The following is a 27,014-nucleotide window of genomic DNA, read 5'->3' as shown; positions in this document are numbered from 1 at the left end:
AGGACTCGCACTCGAGGGGCCGTGCCCGGCTGGCTGTCCGGCTGGGAGCCCCAGCTTCCCGCGGCCCAGGCCGCTGCCGCTGCCCCCCGCTGGCCGGGCCGGGCGGAGATTCGGGATTGGGTGGGGGTCTCCGGCTTGCGCTCGGTTCCAGAGAGTTCCCCAGGCTAGTCGGGGCGCCGCAGGAATCGCGCTCTCTTCTCGGGCCCGGAGCCCAGGCCCTCGCCGCTCAGGGCCTCACGTTCCTGAGAAGCCACAGCGTTTGCACGGAGAGCTTCCGGGCCGCGGCCGCACCCGCGAGGCGATCCTGTGCCAGGCCGGGACGGGGGCACCGACAGTCAGTATTAGGGCCCCAAGTAGGTGGGGGAGGCAGAAAGGACGCACCGACCCCTTTTCACGGCCGGGGGTCCAGCTCTCAGAGCTGTACGTCGGCAGGCACGGCTCCCGGGTCGGGGCGGCTGCTGCCCAGTCGTTACTGGCTTTCTCGACCGCTCCGGGGCCTGGACTGCGGACGAGGGCCTTCCTCGGGAAGAGAGGCAACGGGGCTGGGGAGCCAGCCCGCCAGCCCGCGGTGAAGGCGCGTAGTACCGCGGGTGGTCGGGTGGGACGGTGGCCCGGGGCGGGGGCGGAGCTGGGCCGGGCCCCGCCTTCTGTGCCTGCCTCCGGGGCGGGCTCTCCGAGACCGTCCCACCCGCCTCCCCGGCCCCTACCACGGCCGTCCGCACCGAGATCTTGTAAAGGGATTAGCACTTTTTTCCTTTGCTCCTCTCTTGCTCCGAAGGCCTCCGTTTACCCTGAGCTCAGTCAGGCGCTCCTGCTTCAGCGCCCGTCAGTCCGAGCCCGGGGCACTGGAGGTCCCGGCAGTTGGCGTTGTGTTCCTGTCCCCTTTTGTACGCGGTGGACGCGCCACCCGTTCTCAGCCCCCAGGGCCTGGGGCCGGGCCTCGGCCTTCGTTTCTCTTCCCCGCGGCAGCGCCAGGTCCTGAGGGGCCGGGAGTGGGCCCCACGATCTCCCAGGCAGGTCCGAGAGGGATGTGTAGATTCATTCTCCTGTGGAGAACAGGTGGCCCCGAGATCAGGCCCTTTTTGCTCTTTGTATTTTATTTTGAAACTGTATTTAATGCTTTTATATGAGAGGGGGAGGGGCGGGAAGAGAGCTGTCCGTCACCCTTATGTGCAAATGTCTTATTTATTATGCGTGTATCAGAGATAAGCTGTGAGGTGGTGGAGGAAGGACCTAAAGGGAGGAGGTGCGAGGAGGCGCGGATGGGAGGACCCCAAACACCATAGACTAATGTGTGCCTCACCGGGGCCCCTCCTCGGAGTCTCTGGCACCCACTGTCTGCTCTTCACATAGGCCAGTTCCTTTGGTCTTAAAGCCTGAGAGTGGGGAGGTCAGCGGGTTGGGACTTCAGGGCTGGGTCTGGAGGGGAAGGGGCCCTGGCACCTGGGGCCAGGAGCTGCCTCCGTGGGTGGGAAAGCAGACAGCAGAGAAGCCCTTCCTCTCATCCCAGTGCCCCCAGGCCAGAGCCCAAGGTTCAAGTGCCTCAGGCCCAGTCCCCTTGACTCTTCCTGATTGGGAATTGAATTTTATACCACGGATTTTATAGCATTTTTATATAATTCAAGATTGTCTGAGTTGGAAGGACCTTGGAGATCTAGTACCTGCCCCCACCCCTTTCACGGATGGTAAAATGAAGCCCGGCAACTGAAATGATCACATACACACACCAGGTAGGAATAGTACTAGGACTAGCATAAAAATCTCAACTCCCAATTCAGTATTCTTTGCACTACACGGCCTCCCAATCTCTGGTGAGTTAAAATTTCTTTTACCATTAGGCCTGCCGAAGGATGACCTGGGCTGGGTGCTGCAGGCCCGCAGCGCAGTTGTGGCCTCCTGGGGATGGCAAAGAACGGCACACTTGCTTGTAACGAATTGAGTATCCTATAGGGCAGCCTTGCCACCACTGGCTTCAGCTGGAGGGCACCAGCAGCAGCCTTCTCCATCAGAACTCCCGAAGCAGGGCTGACTGCCGCCCGGCCCAAGGCCTCTCTACTGGGCAAGGCTCTGGTGGTGTGTTGTTGATGCCACCAGGGGTTCAGGAAATAACTGCATGGGCTGTCAGTTGACTGAAAAGTGAATTCCTAGTGTCTGAACCTCCAGGTTTTTTGAGACAGTATTAAAAGCTTCAGAACAGGGATTATGGATGGCACCAGTTTGGACACTGCCATTCTTTTATTTTCCTTCATGCATGTTGTTTCAGCTCCAGGAGTGTTGTGCCACTTTTGCTACTCTGCCCGTTCAAAAACAGTAGGCAAACTGGGGCAGTTATTATAGTCATCCAAGCCCTCTGCCGAAGTTCAGGTAAGCCAGGGCAGAGAGCAGGGTGGGAATGGTGTTTCCCCTTGATAGGGAGAGGACTTAGGAGGGCAGGAGCAGATGTCTTTAGTAAGCAGCAGCCCCGAGCACCCCACTGGTTCTCAGAAGTGGCCACCAGGACAGCATCATCCCATTAGGAACTTAGTAGAAAGGCAAATCCTTGGGCCCCACCTTGTAGATCAGAAACGGGGGTGGAGCCCAGCAGTCCGTTCTGAAAAGCCCTCCAGTGACCATGAGGCATGCTGAAGTTCTGAGCACCAATGATCTAGAAAGTGCCACTGCGGTGATTACTACTTTGCAGCTATAGCCTCATGAGTTAGGAGATTAGGTGGTCCCCATCTCTAGGTGCCTCCTCCTTGCCTTGGGAGTCTGATATGAACAGGTGAAGTTTCTTCATGAATTTTTTTGTTAATGGTATGCTTGCTATTATGGCCAATATGTAAATGTTACTCTGAATACATATTTATATACCATGTTAGTGATATTATTTGAACATTTGTATGCGTATTTGTGAAGTTGTTTGCATCAGTTATTTTTTAAAAATTTCAGCCTAAGTTTTCTAAGAGGTATGTTGAATAAACTTTTCAAATCCAGCTTAAGGGTCATGGCAGCCTTAGTTTGGGGAAAGAGCTAATCCGAGACAAGTTCTTTCAGCAAAAACCTGATGGAAAAATTTCCATTTGCCATGGTGATTGACTCTCATTTTAAGTACATTGTGACTGAGTTATAGGCTGCTTCATGTTGCAGGTGGGGGAACCTTCCTAGGTTGGTGTAAACTGGGACAACAGACCCCTCTGGCCCCCTTCCACTCATCATTCTTTCTCCTAAGGTCATCTCTTAGAGGGTCTCTTATTTTCTTTCAGAAACCAAGTGCACAGTTTTGCTCTACTATGGAAATTCTACAGTCTTGGAAATCATTACCAGTATCAACTATTAGTCGCTTTTTAATGCCTCAAAAGTGGAGTGGGAATGGGGGCCAGTGGAAGCCTTGTTTGGTTCTTACTTTACCCAAACTGTGTATAAAGAATAAAGTTAGCAGAATGACACCACAGTCACTGTGTTCTTTTCTATTATTATTATTTTTATTAATACCACATCAATTTGCAGTTTTACAGGAACCAAGATTCAAGCTCCTTAGGCGCTACTGTACTTTTATGTTGCACGCACATACACGCACACACAGTTTCGTTAGTAATTTTTCACCTATAGATTTTTCTTAAAAAAACAAAAAATTCTTGTGTGGCACAAAGATCTGTCCAAATTAATCTAAACACAGCACTAATAAAACAAAGAGCTAGGTGTGGAGGCTTCCAGTGCAGAAAAAGGTCCTTTGGAGGGGAAGCCCCAAAAGATTTTCAGTACACTTACTTCCTGGGAGGGCAAAGGATGGGGATGGAGAATGCATGCCCTACTATGACATGAAATCAGTTAAACATTTCAAAAGGAAAGGGGGCTAAGAAAATAAGTGGAGTGGAGTAAGGCAAGGGTACCTTTTACCCGTCTAAATTCCTAAGTAATTTCCTCAACAAAGTAGAAGGAAAACTTCCTTACACTACCTTCTACAGAGCTGCACTGCTCTGGGACCATCAAAGACTGTAGCCTTTAAAGTCTCCAGTGCATATTCCCTCTGGATTATCACGACTATGAGTTACAACCTGAAGGAACTCACAGATGATTTTCTTTCAAATTTACTGAATTTTCATGTTGGAAAGGGAGGAAGACACTTATAAGTCTCAAATGGGAATCAAAGATTCCCAAACGCCCTCCATCTGATGTCAACGTGAACTGTTTTGTTGTCTTTTAATTGTGCATGGGGCCCGTCAACACAATCTGGCCCTGCCTGATCACCCTTACCTAAAGCTTCTTGGAAAACACTCTCAAAAGGTACCCTGTACCACAGTAGAGGTGCCAAGACATTTTATGTGCCTGAAAATGAAAGGAACCCTCAAACAACACACACCCAATAAGCTAGCCTCCAAGTTAAAACTCCCTATGAATCACAAAATGCACTTCCTTACACTAATCTGTGATCTCTTAACCACAGACACAATCTCCTCTCAGGCCAGCTCAGCTTTGGTCCTTAGGGGAAAACGATGAGCACAGGTTAAAGATGTACCATGTGCAGGAGGAAAAGAGAAAAGAGAAAAAAGGCCTTTGTGTTTCTTTAGTTCACCTCTTGAGAATGTCTCCCCACCATGGACTGAGACAGGATTACAATAACCCAATAACTGAGGAGCCCACATGCAGATTAATTTTTTTCTCTAACAAGTTTACAGCAGTGTACAGCAGTTACAGACATTTATTTTATAATAAGAAAAGTACAACCATATTTATTAAACTTGAGGGCAGGAAAGAGGGAGGAAAGCCCACTCAGGAATAAGCTCTCAAACTAAAGCTCAGAACTGGTGTCCGAAAGAAATGACACAGACCCCACCGTCCCACGTGGTGGAGCCTTTCCTCTCCTAAGGGTGAGCGGGAGTCGCAGCAGCACCCCTGTGCACTCCTCCTCATCCTACTTTCCATCTTCATTCTTGGTTATCGGATGGCATTCTGAGAATCAGGAATTATCACTATCAACTATAAGTTATTCATAGAGTTGAAAGTTATATCGTTAAATGAAGAAGAATATTAGGGGTAGCTGCTCACATCGTGGGGCAGGAAGATGGGATCACAGGGCTGCAAAAAACAAAACAAAACAACAACAACAACAAAGAGGGAAAGAATCCCATTCTTGTCCCCAGATAATTTCTTTATAAGTTAATCATTATTTCTTAACTTAAAAATAAGGGCAAAAAAAAAAAAAAATAAGGGCAAAACTATGATGGAAAGCTATGTAAGACTGACTAGTCCTTGAAATTTGAATAGAAGAACCCAAGAGATGTGTTTTATTTTCCATTTTCTCCTTTACCTCCAATCTTTCCCCTCCTTTCTAGCTACAGGTAAAGCTCCACCATCATTAAGGTATTGATTTATCCTATTAATTTGATTCTTTCTTTATTCTTTTGGGTTCTAAGATATCAGTTCTTTTTCAAGTCCAACAATTCTTGTGCTTGATACTGAGGGTAAAGGGAAAGGAGGGGAGAAAACACCAAATTAAAAAAAAAAAGCTGGGAATGCAGGCTCAAGCTGACACTGAGCACGGTTCCTTCATAGTACAAGTAACAACATTATAACTATTAAATGGTGTTTTAGTAACTGTTGCATTTCTGGTTTCCATGTACTTATTCTGCCTTTTTCTTTGCAATTCCAGGGAGTTTTGCTTGAATCCTATTGAGGAAAAGGAAAAAAAAAAAAGGGTGAAAATATAGACATTAGTTCTAGGTTTTTATTTTAACACTGATGCTAGAAGACACTCCTGGATTTACCGGAGCCATGTGAAAAACACTCCCCATTTCCACAGGGCTTCCTCTGGATGAGAAGTGGCAGGGGCCGAGTCTGGCCTGGGATGAGCTGAGGAGTATACCAGGATCCGTCCCCCTCCCTGCTGCTGTGCCTGCTGCCTGAACCTCCTGGCTCCTTCACTGGGGGTTCCAGGGAAGAATGAGATGTGTCTAGGCATTATGCCTGCTGCCTGTCCTCTTTGACTGCCTGAACCTCCTGGCTCCTTCACTGGGGGTTCCAGGGAAGAATGAGATGTGTCTAGGCATTATGCCTGCTGCCTGTCCTCTACATGATGGCAGTGCCAGAGCCCCTTTCTCTTGGAATGCCAGGTTACCCATTAGTGTCACAGAAGGAACCAGGGGTCAAGGGTCAAGGTCACATATAAAAAAACTACAGGGGCTGGCAATAGCTCCCCGCCCCTCACAGGACACCAAAGCTGTCCTTTATTTTGTGCACTGAGGTTACCCATCACTAAGGGTACCAAGGGACATTCACATCCCTCAGCTAATGTCAAAGCTACTCCCCACAAACGATACATCCCACCAAGTGGGCCAAATCAGCTCACACTGCTAATCAAGACTTCAGGTTTAAAGCTAAGTTATGATCATCTTTTACAATAAGGAGTAAACAGCAACCATATACAAATTTGTCCTAACCGCCCTTGTCTGGCTTGACCTCCAATGTCTACCTAAGAAAGCAAAAGAGTAGGTAAAGATCCTGGCATCAAGCCAGAGCTGTCTGGATATAGTCAAGATTTCCTCTTATCAAAGCTGGAAAAAGCACTAAAATTTGGGGTGTGAAAGGTGGGAGTGGGCACAAAGAGGATTTAAATGCTTGTGACGTTTTGTCTCTTAAAGAATATCTGAAGAAAACATGGAAAATATGGAAAAATATTAACATTTTAATTCAAAGTGCTGGGTTCCATAGTGTTTGTTACAAATAATTGAAAATAAAAGAGAAACAGTTCTGTGATATAATAAGGAGTCATGAAAATGTCTACCAACATTTTATACTTGATTTAAATATTAAAGTGGTTAAAACAGAAGGATTTGGTAGTCTTAGAAAAAAGAGGTAGCTTTGAACTTTAATACATTGATTTGCTAAAATTTTTATTTCTGAAAAGGGAGGGAAGAGTTTAGCTTAAAATTGATATTTGTGAAAACTGGGGACTTCCCTCTTGGTCCAGTGGCTAAGACTCCACGCTTCCACTGCAGCGGGTGTGGGTTCGATCCCTGGTCGGGGAACTAATTACCTAATTTGCCACATGCTGCGTGGCATGGCCAAAAAATAAAACTGATATTTGTGAAAATAAATGAAGGTGAGTAGACAACCATGAACATTTAAAAACCGGTTCAAAAAGGCAGAGTGGTCCTAACTCCATTGATCCTTTTTAGTGTAAGATACAAGGCATGCTTTACAAAGAAGCAGATGAAATAATTTTTAGTAAAATCAAACTATTAACCAAGGTTTTCTTTTTCCCCAGGGTAAAAATTACTTTCTTTGGCATTAGCATTTTACACAGGAGACTAAAAATAATTGGGGGAAAAAAAGCACATGTCATGATGAAATGTGGGACCTAAGCATACTCACTTTTCAACAACTGACTTGGTCTGATCGCGGACGATGCCAACATAGTGATCGATCTGGATCTTTAACAAAGAAAAGCAACTCAGTTGTGGCAACACACAGATTAACAATTTTCCTGAAGGTAATTTGTTTTTGTCTACTTTAACCATTTTTAAAAAACACTATGGAATATTCTGGAAAATGAAATAGTGCTCAGTTTTAAAAAGTACTTGCTAGGTATTTCCTTCAGAGACACTGGAGTATATAGCATTTTCTGAATACTAGAAACTGTGTCTAATCTATATTCTGTAATCAGAAATGTGTTTTTACTCCTGGGTGACACTAATACATTTAATATCAAAAAGCCATGAATAGGGCTTCCCTGGTGGTGCAGTGGTTAAGAATCCACCTGCCAATGCAGGGGACACGGGTTCGAGCCCTGGTCCGGGAAGGTCCCACAAGCTGCGGAGCAACTAAGCCCGTGTACCACAGCTACTGAGCCTGCGAGCCACAACTACTAAGCCCGTGTGCCTCAACTACTGAAGCTTGCGTGCCTAGAGCCCATGCTCCACAACAAGAGAAGCCACCACAATGAGAAGACTGCCACTGCAACCAAGAGTAGCCCCCCACTTGCCGCAACTAGAGAAAGCCCGGGCGCAGCAACAAAGACCCAATGCAGCCAAAAATAAATAAAAAAGTAAATAAATTAAAAAAAAAAGCCATGAATAAAAGTCTGCTGATGCATGACTTAATCTATCAAGAATAACCTCATAGCATCTAGTATACTCTGTATACACCACTCTACAATGCAAACATCTGTTCATACTGATGGATTCCCACAATAGCCTTAACAGTTTAAGTTTCTTTTTAGACACCAGCTTTTACTTAAGCATTTTTTCAGCTTATTTTTTGGGAACAGATCCATGTGATAAAAACTCAAAAGGTGGGGACTTCCCTGGTGGCGCAGCAGATAAGACTCTGCGCTCCCCAATGCAAAGGGCCTGGGTTCAATCCCTGGGTCCGGGAACTAGATCCCACATGCATGCTGTAACTAAGAGTTCACATGCCACAACTAAGGAGGCCACCTGCTGCAACTAAGACCCAGCGCAACCAAATAAAAACAACAACAACAAAACCCTCAAAAGGCACACAGCAAGGTATAAGTGCCCTTCCTACCCTTATCTCTCCTAGACATTCAGCTTCTCTCCTTAAAGGAAACCACTATTACCAGTTTCTTACAGGCACCTGATCTATAAAAATAGACTGTAAAAATGGTTAGAAAAGGATTGCTCTGAACTTTCAATGCCTAGAAAATGAGCTAAAATTAGTCATACATCAACTGGCATATCTGATTAGAAACAGACAAATGCTTACCTTGTACTTCTCATAGACAACTGGAACACTGAAAATGAGCAGTTCAGCTATAAGACAGAACCATGAGACATGGCAAGTGTAAATGTGAGATGGTCACAAAGTCTCAAGACATAGGTAACAGGAACATTTTTCCTCATAAAATATAGGGAAACACAGATCTTCAACCAGAGCTCTCAATTAAGGACAGTTAGATACAGGTACACAGGCTTCCTTCTTTGTACTACAAATAATTTCCAAATTATGAAAATGATTTCTACAAATAAGATCCCCATATTTAAACCAAATCTAGACAACTCTCCTTTATTTCTAGCTGTCTGGATATTTCTTTTTAGGTAGGACCATTTAATAAACTTGCGGCCATAAACACAGATTCCTCTGAGGTCAAGGTCTCTACGGATGTTAAAGGCTGGGCCAATGTGGAAGGACTGGAGCAATGCTGACAACTCTCTTTGCTCTTACTCTTACCAGTTACTTCATAGAGCCTGGAGACATTTTCCTTGCCATCTTACCAAGAATCAGAAGGGTGATCCCATTGAAAACGGCACCAACGTAGGTCATCAGCCACATGAAGACAGCCAGCTGTGAAGGCCAACATCAGAGGGTTAAGCAGGAATAATCGTAACGCCAAGTTCAGGTTAATTGATGCCATTCTTCTCTAGCTAACTGAGTCTGCATAAACCTAGTGATGTATGCCATAAATAGTTTCAAAATGAAGGTTACCTCATTTGTACTACACATTTGAGGATGCATAAGAGAATTCTATCATTCTCTCAGGCCGCCAAACAGACTGTAACTGCATTTCTGTCAATTATCAATACGTTAGCCTTGTTCTGATGTTAGTTCTCCAGGTGCAGAGGTACCTCCTTTACTAACTCCTGTCCCCATTTTTACAGGTTGATTGAGAAAAGCATACATTTGCTTTTGTCTGACAAAACCCTATCAACTGCTTTTCCTCTGAATTATAACCTAGTCCCTGATTTTCCTCAGCCTCACCACCAAAAGCTGTAGAGGCAACTAACCTTCAAGGAGTCAACCAGATCTTCCACCAGAAAGAGACGAATAATGAGTTTCAGGGCCCTGTTGATGTGCACCATGGCAGCGTTCACGTAATTATGGAAAGCTTCTGAGGACAGAGTGATGTCTACATCCAGGTAGGCTCTTCCAGAAGAAGAAACAACAGTCACACATTTGACATGGCAAGAGAAGATCTCTTTCTGTTAGCACAGAAGTTCTTTAGAGTGTGAAATGCCCCAAAGGGTGTGTTTTAGCAATCTGCAAAGGCATTTTCTGCTGCCATGGGGTGGGGTGGGGGCACCACTGTCATTCAGTGGGCAGAGACAAAGCTGCCAGATGTCTGCAGTGTGGGAGTGTCATGCACAAGAAAGAACCGCCCTATACCTGCATAACGTTTACTGCCTCACAGGGTATTCATGAAGGTGAACCTATTTATAATTATCAAGAGCCCAGAACATATAAAAGCAAAGGATTTTTTCCCACAGTTTTAACATATCCTGAATTGCCTAAAACTGTGTTTTGTTTACGCTAAAACCTTACTAAGATTTTCTCCCATCATTTTAGAAAATCACACCTATAAGGGACATTATACATGTATGTGCAAGTCTTTATTATGGGTTTTTTTTTTTTTGGTGTAGTTATGTCCAAGCAATTAAATATTGACTGGAATGCATATTATTTTATTGTCAATGGCTTTCTATTTATCACTCTTTATAATAATGATCAATTTTTAAAATGTTGTTATATATGTTATATAATATACCATACAATGGTATATTATATAACATTATGTTACATGGTATATTATCTATGAATTTCATTTCAAAATGATAAAGGAGGCATTATAAAATATTTGTTAAAAAAACAAAAAGACCTGGGTTCTGTCCCCAGACGCATTACAGAATTGAGATACAACCATCTGCTCATAATCTGTTCGTTCATTCGCTCAGTACGTGCTGAGCGCCTACTGAGTACCAGACCCTCTGCTAGGTGTAGAGATATCAGAAAGATAAAACTGCTTTTGCCTTAAAGAGCCTATAGTCTTGTGGGAAAAACAGAAGAGTAACAGACATGTTTTTCTTTCCTATTTATTAAGAAAATATTTACCAAATACAAAAGTTATAAAAATTAGATGCTGTAATTAATACAACTTAGCAAAACACATTTTATAACTCCATAACAGTGGTACGCAAAAGGGAAAAAAGCCCTGCTAACACACTGGAACTTGTGGCAAAACAGTAAAATTTACCCACTCAACCAACCAACAACTATTGATTTGTTAAAACTAATTTACAAATAACTTTTAAAATGCCATGTATAGTTTAAATTATCGCTTCTATTCTCACCAGGAGAAAATACAAGGACCAGCGCTGCAGCCAGACACCTGTTCTGTCAGAGTTCTGAGAGATGACAGAAGTGTTTCTTTTTCCATGAGAAGAGGTTTTAAAAAACTGTCATTTTGAAAGTAAATTAAAAACTAACAAACAAACAAAAAAACCCTGTCATTTGCTGATGTTAAAGCTTTTATGGTCTAAGACCTTCAAGAGGAAAAGTGTGAGGAAAACGTTTGTTAAATGTAGGAAAGGTTAGCAACTGGATTCTAGAAATGCATGACCTACCGACTTAATCAAGACCTGCCCCTGGTATTAAGGAAACTAAAGGAGAGACAGGAAGGAAATCAGTAATAAAACCAAGAGTAAATACACTGAGTTCTGGTATCGCCAAGAATGCAGCCTCAACACCAAGATTTCAAGGCTGTTTTAAGAGTTAACTATGTGGCGGCTTAAACCTGTACTTGGGACCCCATCTGAGTGCTGTCCTAGACGCTCTGCTTTCCCTACTGACCCTGCTCAGGAATTTAGATAGTCCTTTTTGGTGAGCCTCTAGCTTGTTAAAAAGTTCCTGGCTCCCAACTTGTTCACTTCATAAGGTGGTCTCAAGATGCTGCTTCATGCCACTGATCGGCTGCATTAGGCCCTATAATTCTTGACTTTTAATCAGGTCTCATTTAGATCTGACCAGCCTCAGTGAGTCCCTTCCCTAAATTGTAGGGTGTTACTTGTGATACTTCAACTCACTTGAATGGATGGCCTTCTTCTGACTTCTGTACAGCTTGGATGACAGACTTGTAGACCCTGAAGCTGATGGTGACAGACAGAAGAGCCAGGATGAGGTAAGAAACCACACTGATGACACTGAAAGCTGCCAGGGAGAGCAGCACGATCAGTGTGGTGCCAAAGACAAACCCAGTCTTCTTCACATCTCGCCAGAAAATTAAGTCGTGCACTGCCAAAGGAAAACGGATCGTAAGTTATATGAACACCCATGAGCCACAAGGCTAGGACTGTTCTCCCTGGCTGTGTCCTGCACACTGGAGAAACATTACACTCGCATTCAATTACAGGTGCAGCCCCGCCTTAAGACAATGATAAATGAAAATCAAATTACATCAGGGATGATGATTCACACTGCCAAAGGTACCTCTGGTTTCTGGACAGGTTTACAGAAACTTAGAAACTGACTTTTTAGTCGTGGCTACTGAAGTACGATGGGGTGAAACATCATTTACTTTAAATGTTTCAGTAGAGCAACTGTGGGAAAATCTTGCTGTTGACTAAATTAAGCAAACCATGCTTATAAAAACATACCAAGTTCTGTTAGCGTTGGTTACAATGAAACACCAGTCTCTATGTTGATCTGAAGAGAACTCAAGGAAGGATTTTGGGTAGGGGACCATATAATTACTAAACGATGATACTTTTGAAAATGAATGGGGACACGGTTAATAACTTAGGAAATAGGTATAAACCAAGACTGTCTCAGGCAAGTGGGTCTTATGGTTGGGAAATCCAAACTGGAAAAATCTAAGTTCCTCTCCTTAAAGACACCTCAAAAACTCTGAGTGTGAGGGCTAGCAATTACCTCCAATCTAGCAATGACACAACATTTGAATTTCAATCCGTGAAGTCTAACTTCAACACTAATAGCCCTATGCAAGTTTCTTCTGTGCTACTCTCTCCTTCTAAAGAAGAGTAAGGACTTTGGAACTGGAGAGACAGGAGTTTGAGTTCTGGTCATTTTTAGCCATGTGACCTTAATTAACCCTGCTAAACCTTTGTTTTCTCATTTATAAAATGAAGAAGGTGACATCTATTTCTTAGAGTTGTTTTAAGGAACATATAGAGCTAATGTATGCGGAATGCTTGTTAGCACTGTACACAACACATGTAAGCACTCAGATTTTAACTATAATCCATATACGTGCGCCACAGTTCACACGACTGCAAGGACAGTTTCAACACAGAATGCCTATTCATGGAACCAACAGATACCGTGTGCCTCTTGATGCAATGCACTGAGAACGGCACATCACTTCAGTGGTATTCTTGCCAAACCATATTACCTGAATCTAATGAGAAAGCACCAGATAAAACCAGTTTGAGAAAAGTCTACAGAACAATTGACCAGTATTCTTCAAAAATATCAGTGGTATGAAAGACAAGAAAAAGCTGAAGAACTTTTTCAGATTAAAGGAGAGTAAAGAGGGCTTCCCTGGTGGCGCAGTGGTTGAGAGTCCGCCTGCCGATGCAGGGGACACGGGTTCGTGCCCCGGTCCGGGAAGATCCCACATGCCGCGGAGCGGCTAGGCCTGTCAGCCATGGCCGCTGAGCCTGCGCGTCCGGAGCCTGTGCTCTGCAACGGGAGAGGCCACAGCAGTGAGAGGCCCGCGTAAAAAAAAAAGCTCTAACATTTAAAAAAAAAAAAAAGGAGAGTAAAGAGACTTGACAACACGTAAATGCAAACTGTGATCATAGACTGTAAAAACAGCTATAAAGAACATCGCTGGGACAAGTGAAGAAGATTGAATGTACACTATATAATTGATAAAAGTACCGTATCAATGCTGGACTTCCTAAATTCAATAAACATACTGTGGCTACGCAAAACAATTCCAAACAATTTCTGTTTGAAGGAAACATACTCCAAAATATTTAGGGATAAAGGGGAAGGACATTTGCAAGCAGTTCTTAAATGGTTCAGGAAAAAACATGTTCTATAGAGAGAGGGAGGGAGTGAAAGCAAAAGTGGTCAAATGTTAACAACTGGTGAACTAGAGCAAAGGTTATATGGGAGTTTTTCTTACTGTGCTTACAATTCTTGAAGTTTGAAATATTTGAAAGAAGGACAGAAAGAGAAAAGCTTAGAGGATAAGGCTGGGCCTAGAGAGAAAAAGACCTTAATGTATTAGAGAAGGAAAAAGGCATAAAAACGTTAGCCTAAATGCAAATTAGAAAAAGCCACCCTTCCTCGTGAACTTTACTGCCATCTGCTGGAAAACCGTGACGAAATAGTCAAACCTACAATGATAACACATGTGACTGGTGCCCCCTATAGGTGTGCAGTATACAAGCTGCATAACGGTATGGAAGGCCCTGGGCTCGGCCTTAAAAACAACCGTAGAATTGTGGTGTGGGCTAGAAGCAGGAACATCCTGGTTAGAAGGGGGATAACAGAGGGCAAGCTGGGAAACGATGGTTCAATACAACAAACCTCTGGGATGCTCTTTGACCACAACTTCCCACAATTTGCTCCTTCACCCCATTCAGGTCCTGGTGCACGGGATCCAGCCTCAGAGGCTGCCCACCCTATCTCACATCCTCTCCTCCTCATTCTCTGTCACTCATCGATCTCCTCATTCTGCCTTATTTTTCGTCAGAGCACTTGTCACTTTATCCACAGCAGGCTCTTCATAGCTGTCCTTAAACATGAGCTAAACTAAGCTAAGGACCAAGAGACGGCATAATCACAACTTTCATTTGTTTTCTGATAACCCCCCTCAAACTAGTCAAGTTTCTGCACCTAACTCCTAGCAAGTACAGCGGACCAAGGATTCTGAGAACACAATATCAAACAAAGGAAACAGGCATAGTCTGCAAACATTGGGGGAGAGTTAGGAGGATGAAACACACGTAGGAAAAGCAAGAAAGGAGACAGATGCCGAAAGTTTAAAATGTGAAGCCACTAGACTTAGGTTTAGTGTTTATTTCATAACCAGGAAACCAGCAAGAGGCTGCAATGGTTCGATTCCATGAAATGTTCTTTTTCTCTTCTACTTTTATTCAACTGCTCTTACTACGCCAGTGTAAGACTCTTTAAAACAGGAAATTCCTTATTTTTAACGTGTTTTCTTTCCTTCCCTTCCCATCCTTCTCTCTTTCAGTAAGCTTTAATTTAGTGGCTACCACGTGCCAGGCAAGTGCTAGGAACTGGGAATACAACACAACAGTAAACAAAGCAAACAAGGTCCTTACTCACATTCCAGTGGGGAAGAGAAGCAATGAGTAACAAACAAGATACATGTCACTTGTAGCCGAGGCCGGGAAGAATATAAACCCACTGTGCTATGAGAGTAATGTGTGCGCACACATGCACTGCTGTAGGTGGAGTGGTCAGGAAAAGCGTCTCCGAGGAGTTGACACTAAAGGTGAGACATGAAGGATACGAAGCAGGCCGTGCAAAAAAGCCAGGGGAAGGGTACCCTAGGCTAGAAGATTCACGTGCACAGGCTCTTGGGGATGGTGGTGGTGGGCTTTGGCATTCCTTAGGGGAGGACGGAAGGCCAGTATAGATGGTACGTAGTGAGTGAAGGGGAGAACGGTGTGAAATAAGGCTGGAGAGACTGGCAGGGACTAGATCATGGAGTATTTTCACAGAGCAAAGTAAGGAGCTTGGACTTTACCTCACGTGAAATGGGAAGTCACTAAAGAATGCCAAGCAGGGGAATAACATTATATATATATATATATATATATATATATATATATATTTAATTTAATTTAATTTATTTATTTTTGGCTGCATTGGGTCTTTGTTGCTGTGCACGGACTTTCTCTAGTTGAGGCGAGCGGGAGCTACTCTTCCTTGTGGTGCGTGGGCTTCTCATTGCAGTGGCTTCTCTTTTTGTGGAGCACGGGCTCGGGCTCTAGGCGTGCGGGCTCAGCTGTTGTGGCTCGAGGGCTCTAGAGCACAGGCTCAGTAGTTGTGGCGCAGGGGCTTAGTTGCTCCACGGCATGTGGGATCTTCCCAGACCAGGGCTTGAACCCGTGTCCCCTGCATTGGCAGGCGGATTCTTAACCACTGCGCCACCAGGGAAGTCCCAGCATGATATATTTTAAAAAGAGGAACACTTTTACTGCTGTATAGAAAATGGATTGGGATGGGGCAAGAGTACAGGCAGAGAGACTCCCTAGGAGGCTAACACCAGGCTTCAAATAAGAAATGATTGTCATTTAGATTAGGTCAGGATGGAGCAGAGTGGACAGGCTATATTTTGGAGGCAGAACAGACAGAACTTGGTGATGAACTGGATATGGGAGGTGATGGGGGAAAGAAATATGGACGAGACCTAGTTTTGGGGCCTGAGCAAATGGATGGATGTGGTGTCATTTACTGAGATGAGAAAGAGCGGAGTATAGGCCATGTTAGTGTGGGGATGGATGTCTAGAGACATCCATAAAGAAGGTGGTTAGATCTACCAGTGGGAAGCAAACAGGACACGTCTGAGCTGGATACACATTTGGAAATCATCAGCACACAAATAATATTAAGAGTCATGGACTGCCAACTACGCAAAAAAAAAAAAAAAAAAAAGGAAGTCACAGAAATGGAAGCGGTTATGTAGTATTGATAGGGAAGAAGGCCCAATCTTAATTCTGAGGTACTCCGATATTTAGTAGCTGAGTAAAAGTAGAGGAACTAGAGAAAATAACCAAGGACGCAGGGGTAACTAGGAGAGTATGTATGGCATCACAGAAGCTGAGAAAGGAGTGCCTTGTGGAGAAGGATGTGGAAACAGGCCAATTCTGCTGAGGCTGTATAAGGAAAAAAGCGATCCTGGACTTAGTAATATGGAGACAGTTGGTGATCTGACCAAAGCTGTTCAGTGAACAGCTGGCGGGGGCTGAAGAGGAATCAGTGGTGAGACATGGAGGCAGTGTGAGAGAAGATGCCTAAGAAGTCTGGCTGTGAAGGGGAGTAGAGACATTCAGAGCCAAGGGATGGTTTAACATACGGGAAACACTGGAGCACGCTTCTATGCAGTCACAAGCAAGGGAGACTGAAGATAGGGAGCAGAAGCAGTGAAGTCCAGGAGAAAGGAGGGATGGAGATCCAGAGGCCAGGTGAAGGGACTGATCCTGGTTAGAGCAACGTAGTGAAGAGGATGCAGAGACACAGACACAGGCCCATTCACGGATCTGAAGAATGGAAGAGGAGGGACTCCTGTCTGAATGTTTTTATTTTCTCAACAAAAGGGAGCTGAGGTCATCAGCTGGAAGAGGGCAGGGGGGTGAAGATGGTTTATGGAGAGAGAAAAAGATATGAAATGGTTGTTTCAGAAAATCGAGAAAGTGTCTTAAAACTCAGGAGAAAACACAGGAGCACATCTTTTTGATCTTGGATTAGGCAATGGTTCCTCAGATATGATACCAAAAGCACAAATGACAAAAGAAAAAATAGATAAATTGGATTATATCAAAATTAAAAACCTTGTGCTGTAAGTAGTACCAAGAAAATGACAAGAAACCTCATAGAATGAGAGAATATATTTGCAAATTACTTATCTGATAAGGTATTTGTGTCCAATATATATATAAGAATAAAGAATTATAACTCAATAATAAAAAGAACAGCCTAAATGAAAAGAAGAAACATAATAAAAATGAGAAGACACAAGAGGGAGGGGATACGGGGATGTAAGTATACGTATAGCTGATGCACTTTGTTATACAGCAGAAACCAACGCAACAATGTAAAGCAATTACACTCCAGTAAAGATGTTAAAAAAAGAGAGAGAAAGGACCCAAAAAGACATTCCAAAGATATACAAATGGCCAGTAAGCACATAAAAAGAGGCTTAACATCATTAGTCATTAGGGAGATGCAAATCAAAACCACGGTGAACCCACCAGAGTGGCTATAATAAAAAGTACAATAACAAATACTGGCAAGGATGTGGAGAAATTAGAAACCCCATGCATTCCTAGTGGGAATGAAAAATGGTGCAGCCGCTTTGGAAAACAATTTAGCAGTTCCTCAGAAGTTAAACATAGAGTTATTATATGACCCAGGAGTTCCACTCTTAAGCAAATGGCCAAGAGAAATAAAAACATACAACACAAAAATCTGTGTACGCCAATGTTCACAGAAGCGTTATTCACAACCGGGAAAAAGTGGGAACAATCTAAACACCCATTAACTGATGAATGGACAAATAAAATGCAGTATATCCATACAACGCAATAATTATTTGTCAATAAAAAGGAATAAAGTTCTGATGCTACATATTACAACACAGACAAAACATAAAAACATCAGGCCAAGTGTGAGACGCTGATTACAAAAGACCACATATTGTATGATTCCTTTTATAGAAAGCATCTAGAATATGCAAATCTGTAGAGAGAAAGTAGATGAGTGGTTGTTTAGGGTTGTGGTGGTGGTGATGGGAAATGGGGAGTGATTGCTAACAGGTATTAGCAGTCACTTTTTTGTGGGGGGACTAAAATGTTCTAAAATTGGATAGTGGTGATGGCAGAAAACCATTTAGCTGTACACTTTAATGGATGAATTGTATAGTATGTGAATTATATCTCAATAAAGGTGTTAAAAAAACAAACAGGGCTTCCCTGGTGGCGCAGTGGTTGAGAGTCCGCCTGCTGATGCAGGGGACACGGGTTCGTGCCCCGGTCCGGGAAGATCCCACATGCCGCGGAGCGGCTGGGCCCGTGAGCCATGGCCGCTGAGCCTGCGCATCCGGAGTCTGTGCTCCGCAACGGGAAAGGCCACAACAGTGAGAGGCCCGTGTACCGCAAGAAAAAAGGGAGCAATGAAATTTTTGTGTGATGGAGATGTTCATCATCTTGACTGGGGTGATAGTTTCACGGGTGTATACATAGCAATTATACCTCAATAAAGTTTTTTTGGTTTTTTTTTTTGCTTTATCCCCAGCTTCAGAATCAGTACAGCAAAGAACAAACTCCGCTCCAGACTGCCTGGGTTTGCATCCTCTTCTATTTACTAGCTGTGTGATTCTGAGCAAGACACTTAACCTCTCTGTGCCTTGGGTTCCTCATTTGCAAAATGGAATCATACAGTATCTGGATTTTAGGGACGTTGCCTGCCTGCATTAAATGGGTTAATCTGTAGAAGCACTCAGAACACTACTGATTAGGTAGTAACACAAATGTCAGCTATTATTATTCATTTGACTGCTAATTCCTGCTACAATTAAAATGGAAAACTGAAGAACTAAAGTTAAAATCTGCTACAGAGAATTAAAGTTATTTTCTTTTCCTCTTTGTTGCTATGATACTAAGAAATTAAGATTGGGGGGCTTCCCTGGTGGCACAGTGGTTGGGAGTTCGCCTGCTGATGCAGGGGACGCGGGTTCGTGCCCCAGTCCGGGAGGATCCCACGTGCCGCGGAGCGGCTGGGCCCGTGAGCCATGGCCGCTGGGCCTGCGCGTCCGGAGCCTGTGCTCCGCGGCGGGAGAGGCCTGCGTACCACAAAAAAAAAAAAAAAGAAGAAGAAATTAAGATTGAGGGATTACTAGGGACCCTTTCAACCAAATCAGCTCCTTTGATCTATTTTACATACCAAGCTTCCACATAAAATTTCCAATGAAAAAGAAGTTGCACTGTCAGCACTATGATTAAATGAAGAGAAGGGCCTGTAAAAGGTTAGAGGGAGGCAGAGGGCCAGGAGGTAAATGCAATACAACAGGTGGGCCTACAGGGCAGGCTGGACTGGCATAGATTCAGGAGATTTTGACATAGAGATGGAAACAGAAGAGATCACTTAGAAGCACCTCATAACACCTCAAACCCCATTTATTCTACCCTCCATGCAGTAACCCAAGACAGAGTTACGGAAACAGGGCTCCCCACTCCTTCTCCCTGACCCTCCACATTCAAACACCGTGGCCTGACAAAGTCTACCTCCTTGAATCTATCCACAGGAAAAGAAGATCTTAATTGAGAGCCAGTGGGCTAGCAAACCGCCACTCTAGTACACTACCTGACAGAGACAGAATTAGCTTTGGCTAGCCTCTTCCAAAGTCCTGAGTACTGATCCAAGCTAGTTCAATGGGTACTAGAAAAAAAAATGAAAGCCGAAAGTTCTCAGAAGTGCAAAGTCAGTGTTTTCCTTACTTTTCAGTTATAACTTTACCATTGTTATCACATGACCTAAAATTTATTTTCATTTGAAAGACCCTTGTTTCTAGTTACGTTTCAACATGTTTAAAGTCTTGTGCTGTACTGTTTCTTAGAATCCATTTCAATATACAATACAGCTTCTCTGTATAAATTTACGTAAGTAGAGTCAATAATTTCTCAGTTACCTTAATTATTTTGCGAATGGCAGATGAAGCATCTCACAATGAATGCATGTACTCACCAAGAGTGTTTATATTGCTGGTAGAATTATGACTGATTCCTTCCTTCCTTTTATTTTCCAAATCTTCTATAATGTGAGCATACTTTTTATTTTAAAAACTTTTAAGGATGTCTATCTCTTGCCTGTTATTATTTAAGGATGCAGTACTGTTCTTACACCAAAAGAGAGCACTAACACTTCCAAAGGTAATCTCAAGGCAGAGGGAAAAAAATTGGTTCCTGCCAATTCAAAGAACAGCAGCACCATTGATTTTCATTCCTAAATTTGGGGAAATCTCTTGGTTTCATGACAACTTCAACCATTCCCAAAGCCATTCTCAAACTTCACTCTCCCAAGTATACACCTTGAAGAAAAGAAAGGCTGCTCAAATGCTTATTCTGAAAAGGAATAAATGTGCAAGAAATTTCAAGGTAAACCTTTAGTTGTCTATCATCTTTTTCATTTCCAAGAATAAATCACCAACTAAGGATCCATACAACATGTTCTATCTTCTGTGCACTAATTTTACAAAATTTGTAAATATACATCTCTAAGATTTAAATGTAACTGAAAGAGCTAAAAGAAAAAAAAAAAGGATTTATGACCACAAAAGGGAAACTGTTCAGTAATAAAAGGGGAAATGGAAATGGGCAGTTCAGTTTTTTATATGAATAATTACTCATGTAAAGAAAAGTATGCAGACATTTTCACATTGATTAGTTCTTTTCTTTGGTTACTTTTGCATTAATAGTTCATAATAAGTGAAGCCACTTTTTGAGTTGCAAAAGACATTGTGGATAATGTGTTCATAAACTCAGATCCAAATTTTGTGGCTGCTGAAATGGGTTAATAGTCTGCTCTACTACAGATTTATGCTTCCCAAAGACACTCCACTCAAAATGGCACAGAAGGATCATTGGAAAAATACAAAACCGTCACCGTCAAAGACAAACATACATGCTTCTGGCCACGGATGCACCTGGCAGCAGGCCAAAGAAATTTGTAGGAACCCCTTTCAAGCTAGCATTCTTCTCAAAGACGGTCAAGAAAAAAGTTTTTCATTCATTAAAATAACCTAACAACCCCACTTGCTTTCCATTTCAGGTTTTAAAAGCACAGAAGACAAAATGGCCTTGACTACCCTTGCCCAAAAGAATAACTAGGTGGATCTGAATATGTGAACTTTTGAACTAAGTTATCTAAAGAATATATAAAGATAATAAATACAGTGCTGAATCATGATGGAAAGGATAAAGGCACAAAACTCTGGCTTTAGTTTTCTTTTTTTTTTTTTCTAGGTACAGTTGGTTATTTGCACGTTTCACAACTACTTAATTCTCCAACTAAGAAAGTCTACACTTAAGTCTGCAGAAGATAACCAGATCCAATCTAAAATTAAACAAAACACGTTAATTGCTAATAACTGTGAAAGCCCAAACTTAAAAAAGTGATTTTATGCCCTTTGCACACATTTATTTCTAATTCAATCTTCCGATGCTAGTCTTGTTATTGGTAACATGACACTTCTCCTATGGTTACAATACACTTGGACTTGTATGCTTCTTGACAGTTGGTTAAGTAAGGTAGATAAGTGACATGGTTTCAGACTACCGTAATAAGTGATAAAATTGTTTTCTTCTAAAAAACAGCTCATAGTCTGTAAAATCTTTACCAGTAATAAGCAAAAGAAATTTTAAAAATGAAGTATTAGGTAATATACATACCCTTGACTTCTGAGATCTCATTCTATTTTCCTGGGAGCTCTACAGTTTCCCTCACGGAAAAAATGGGAATCTGGTTGGTAACTGGGAGAGCTTTTCTCCACTCTGCCTTATTCCCCCCAAGATTTAACTTCCTCCCAACATATAGCACATTAGAAATCGTTTAGTGTGAACACCCATATAATCACTACCTAGATTTTTATTCAATACTAGCAATGTCTTACTTTAATTTTTTTACTGTGGTAAATATACAGAACATAAAATTTACCATCTTAACCATTTACCATCTTTTCAAGTATATAGTTCAGTGACGTTAAGTACATTCATTGTTGTGTAACCATCACCATGATCGTTAATATTTTACTATACTTACTTATGTATCTGTTCCTCTTATCCACTAGCCCAATTTTTAAAAATATATTTCAAAGTAAATAACAAATATCAGGAAATGATCTTCAGCTTGCATATCATTAACAAAGTTCAATATTTACCGTTTTTCTTTTGATATAGGATTTACATACAATGAAATATACAATACATTCGCTGAGTCTGGACACACGCACACACCTATGTAACCCTATCAAACTACAGAACATTATCATCACCCCAAAAAGTTTTCTCATGTTCTTTCCCAGACAACACGCCAAGAAGTAGCCACTGCTCTGCTCTGGTTCTTTTCCCTACATAGAATAGTTTGCTTGTTCTACGATTTCATATAAATGGAATCATGCAGTATGAATCCTTTCTGTACTGCTTCTTCCACTATTCATAATTTCTGAGATTCACCCGTATTTGCTGCAAGTATCAAAAGATAACTAGCTATATCACAGGTTATCTACTCCTTTATCGATGAATAGCTTCGAGCTGTGATGAATAAAACTGCTATGAACATATACGAGTGTTTGTATGAATGTTTTCATTTCTCTGCAGTGGAGTTGCCAGGTCATGGGACACATGCATGTTTAGTTCTCTTAAGAAGCTGGCCAACCTTTCTCCAAAATATCTGTACTGTTTTGCATTCTTACCAATAGTTTGAGAGTTAGTTGTTGTCAGTCTTTAATTTTAGCCATTCAGGTGGATGTGTAGTGATAACTTATTTTGATTTTAGTTATGTGAAGACTTGTGAAGTTGAACACATTTTCACTGGATTATTGGTTATTTGCATATCTTTTGTAAGTGCCAGAATCTTTTCTGCCCAATTTCTTTTATTGTGTTGTTGGCACTTTTATTGTAGAAATGTAGTTTTAAATATTTCCTGGATACTAGTCCCTCATCAGACACATGTTTTGTAAATACTTTCTCCTAGTCAATGGCTTGCCTATTAGTGGTGTCTTTTAATGAGCAAGTTTTACTTCTGATGAAGTCTAACTCACCGATCCTTTATTTTATGGCTAGTGCATTCTGTGACTTAAGAAACCTTTGCCTATCTCCAAGTCATGAAGATATTCTCCTACGCTTTCTTCTAAAAGTTTCATGATTTTAGTTTTTAATGTTCCATTTTAAGTTCATCTCTGCATATCATATGAAGTAGGGATTGTGGCAGGCAGAATGCTAAGATGGCCCCAAGACTCTTACTCCTCGGTGTACATGCCTTATATAATACTTCCTCCTACCCCCAAATGTGAGCAGACCCTGTGAATACGATGGGATAGTCACTCTCGTGTTTAAGTTCCAGTTATATGAGATCCTGCGGCAGACTAGAGAGAAATTCTCCCGACAGCTTTGAAGAAGCAAGCTACCATGTTGTGAGAGGGCCGCAAGACCAGCATCTGAGGGCAGCCTCCTGGTGCTGAGCACGATCCCCGCCCCACCGCCAACCAGCCAGAAAAGAGGGATCCGGTCCTTCCACCTCCAGTGAATCCTACCAACAATCAGTGAGCCTGGAAGAGAACCCTGAGCCTCAGATGAGATCCCAACCTGGGTTCACACCTGGTGATTTCAGAATCACACTTTGTTTCAGCCTGGTGAGATCCTGAGCAGAGGATCCAGCTAACCTGTGCCTGGACTCCTGACCCTTGAAAACTGTGAGATCGTAAAGTTGTGCTAAGTTGCCAAATTTTTGGTAATGTGTTATTTCTGGATTCTCTGTTTCTTTGACCTACTTGTTGACTCTCTTGCAAGTTCCACAGTCTTTATTACTGGAGTTTTATAATGTCTGGACTATTCCAAGCCCTCAATTTTGTCCTTTTTCAAGATTGCTTTGGATTTGCTAGGTCTGTGTACTTCCAGAGAAATTTTAGAATGAGCTTGTCAATTTCTATTGAAAAATTCTTCTAGGACTCTGAACTGTACTGAATCCATAGGTGAATTTGGTTAGGACTGACTTCTTTACGATATCGAGGTTTCCAATCCATGAACACAGCATGGCTCTCTTCTTAGACAATTCTTGAGCTTCTCTCTGCAGTTTTGTAATTTTCAGTATAGAGGTCTTACACATTTTTTTCTTTTGGTTAAATTTATTCCTATTTTATGCTTTGGCGCTATTGTAAATGGAACTTTAAAACTTTTTAATTTTCTGATTATTTGTTGCTAGTATATAACAAACGAAACTGAGTTTTGCGTATTAACCTAAAATCCTGTAAACTTGCTAAATTAAATTCACTTATTAGTCTTAGTAGTTGCTTTGTATCAATAGATTCCTTAGGATTTTCTATGTACACAATCATGTAATTTGCATATTAAGACAGCTTAACAACTTCTTTTCCAATAGTCATTCCTTTTATTGCTATTTCTTGTCTTAATTCAAAGGGGAGGACCTCCAGTATAATGCTGAATACAAATGGTGAGGGTGAGCATCTTTGCCTTGTATCCAATGTTAGGGGAAAGTGTCCAATATTTTGGCATCAAGCATAATGTCAGCTATAGTTTTCAACAGATATCATTTATTAGACTGAGGAGATTACCTTCTATTCCTAGTTTGCTGAAAATTTTTGTCAGAACAGGATGTTGAGCTTTTTCAAATACCTTTTCTGTATCTGACAGAGTGCTGGATTTGATTTGCTAACATTTTTTTTTGATTTGCTAATATTTTGTGAAGGATTTCTCATCTTATTATGTTCCATAGGGATACTAGTCTCTAATTTTCTTTGTAGCGTCTTTCTCCAGTTTTGGTATTACTATACATATACTAGTCTATGAGTTGGAAAATGTTCTCTCCTTTTTCCTTAAATGCTTGAAAAAACTCCCCAGTAAAACCACTGGGCCTCGACTGTTTTTGGTGAGATTTTTAATAATGGATTTAATAGAAATTGTGTTCGCTTTGGTAAATTGTATTTTTCAAGGAATTTGTTTCATCTAAGTTGGCATAAAGTTGTTCATAATATTCTATTGTCCTTTTAATATCTGTAGGATCTGAAATAACCCCCTTTTCATGCTTAATATTGGTAATCTGTATTTGCTTTTTTTTTTTTTTTTTGATCAGTCAAGAAATCAATTTTGTTAATCTCTTTCAGGAACCAAATTTTGGCTTTGTTAATGTTTTTTATTCCTTTAATTTCTGCTCTTATCTTTATTCTTTCTTTCCTTCTGCTTCCTTTGGATGTGCTTTGCTTTTTCCAGCTTAAGTTGAAACCTTAGATCACTGAACTTAGATATTTTTCTTTTCTAATACATGCACTTAGAACCATAAATTTCCCTTTCAGCACTACATTCTACAAGTTTGATATATTGTATTTTCACTGTCATTCAGTTTAAAACACTAAAATTTTTTTCTCATGATTTCTTCTTTGAGCTATAGATTATATAAAAGTGACTTGCTTAATTTCCAAATATTTGGGAATTTTCCTAGATATCTTCATTGTTTAAAGTTTTTATTTCATTATGGTCTGAGAACATATTTTGTATGACCTTAATCTTTTAAAGGTACTGAGTTGTTTTATGGCTTAGCATATTGTCTATACTGGTGAATGTATACCTTGTGCACCTGGAAAAGAATGTGTATTATGCCGCTATAGGGCACAGTGTTCTATAAGTATCATGTAGGCCAAAGTGGTTGATTGTGCTGTTCAGATCTTTGTGTTTCTGTGTAGTTGGTTTATCAGTTGCTGAGAAAGAGGTATTAAAACCAGTAATTATGATTAAAGAACTCCCTATTCCTCCCTTTAATTCTGTCAATTTTTGCTTCATTTATTTTGAAGCTGTTATTAGGCACATATACATTTACAACTGTCAAGACGTCTTGATATCTTTTATCACGATAACATGTCACTTTTTACTTCTGGTAATACCCTCTGTCTTCTTATGCTTAGTTTTGCATGGCATACATGTATATATTTCTTGGTATACCTTTTTCCATCCATTTCCTTTCAAGTTCTGTGTCTTTACATTTTTTTTTTTTTTTTTTTTTTTTTGCGGTACGCGGGCCTCTCACTGTTGTGGCCTCTCCCATTGCGGAGCACAGGCTCTGGATGTGCAGGCTCAGCGGCCACGGCTCACAGGCCCAGCCGCTCCGCGGCATGTGGGATCTTGCCGGACCGGGGCACGAACCCGTGTCCCCTGCATTGGCAGGCAGACTCTCAACCTCTGCACCACCAGGGAAGCCCTGTGTCTTTACATTTAATACATATCTTTTATAGTCAGCATATAAGTAGGTCTTGAATTTTTATGCAGTCTGTCACTCTGATTGTAGTCTTCAGTCCACTAACATAGTGATTGCACCAAGTCTCCCACCTTTTAGGAGACATACACCCTTGACTTTTCAATCTACTTAAAATATTGTACCACTCCATAGAAAATGTAGGAACCCCTGCTCTAGTATAGATTCACATACTCTTGTGTTTTGTTATAAATTGTCATATGAAATAAACATTATAATCTCCGCACACATTATAATTTCTCCTTTAAACAGTCTTACATATTTTAAAGAAGAGGAAAAAAAATAAGTCTTTTATTTTTACTCAGCTATTTACCGTTTTCAATGCTCTTCATTCTTTCCTGAAGGTCTAAGTTTCTATCTGGTATCAACTCCCTTCAATCTGAAGAACTTCTTTTACTGTTTCTTGTAGTATAGGTCTTCTAGTGATAGATTCTCTTAGTTTTCTTTTATCTAAAAATGTCTTTATTTTGCCTTCATTCTTGCAAGGTATTTTTGCTTAACAGAGATCCTGGTTGACTTTTTTCCCCGTATGGCACTTTAAAAGATGT

At 41.6% G+C, this 27,014-nt stretch overlaps 1 protein-coding gene across 2 annotated transcripts in view; it reads right to left on the bottom strand.

Annotated features, from left to right (window-relative positions):
• Nucleotides 1-4,660: 4,660 nt before the first annotated feature.
• Nucleotides 4,661-27,014, bottom strand: part of RTN3 (reticulon 3) — a 56,447-nt gene continuing 34,093 nt past the window's right edge. For both annotated transcript variants that reach the window (XM_065883309.1, XM_065883307.1), the window contains 6 exons: nt 11,793-12,000; nt 9,720-9,858; nt 9,210-9,279; nt 8,701-8,747; nt 7,351-7,409; nt 4,661-5,646 (listed from right to left, as the gene is read on the bottom strand). In XM_065883309.1, coding sequence (XP_065739381.1) covers nt 5,601-5,646; nt 7,351-7,409; nt 8,701-8,747; nt 9,210-9,279; nt 9,720-9,858; nt 11,793-12,000 — 569 coding nt within the window. In that variant the 3' untranslated portion in view covers nt 4,661-5,600. The remainder of the gene's footprint in view (nt 5,647-7,350; nt 7,410-8,700; nt 8,748-9,209; nt 9,280-9,719; nt 9,859-11,792; nt 12,001-27,014) is intronic.

This window comes from Phocoena phocoena, chromosome 8 (genome assembly GCF_963924675.1).
Source record: "Phocoena phocoena chromosome 8, mPhoPho1.1, whole genome shotgun sequence".
Lineage (NCBI taxonomy): Eukaryota > Metazoa > Chordata > Mammalia > Artiodactyla > Phocoenidae > Phocoena > Phocoena phocoena.
This window is presented reverse-complemented; position numbering and strand designations above follow the sequence as displayed.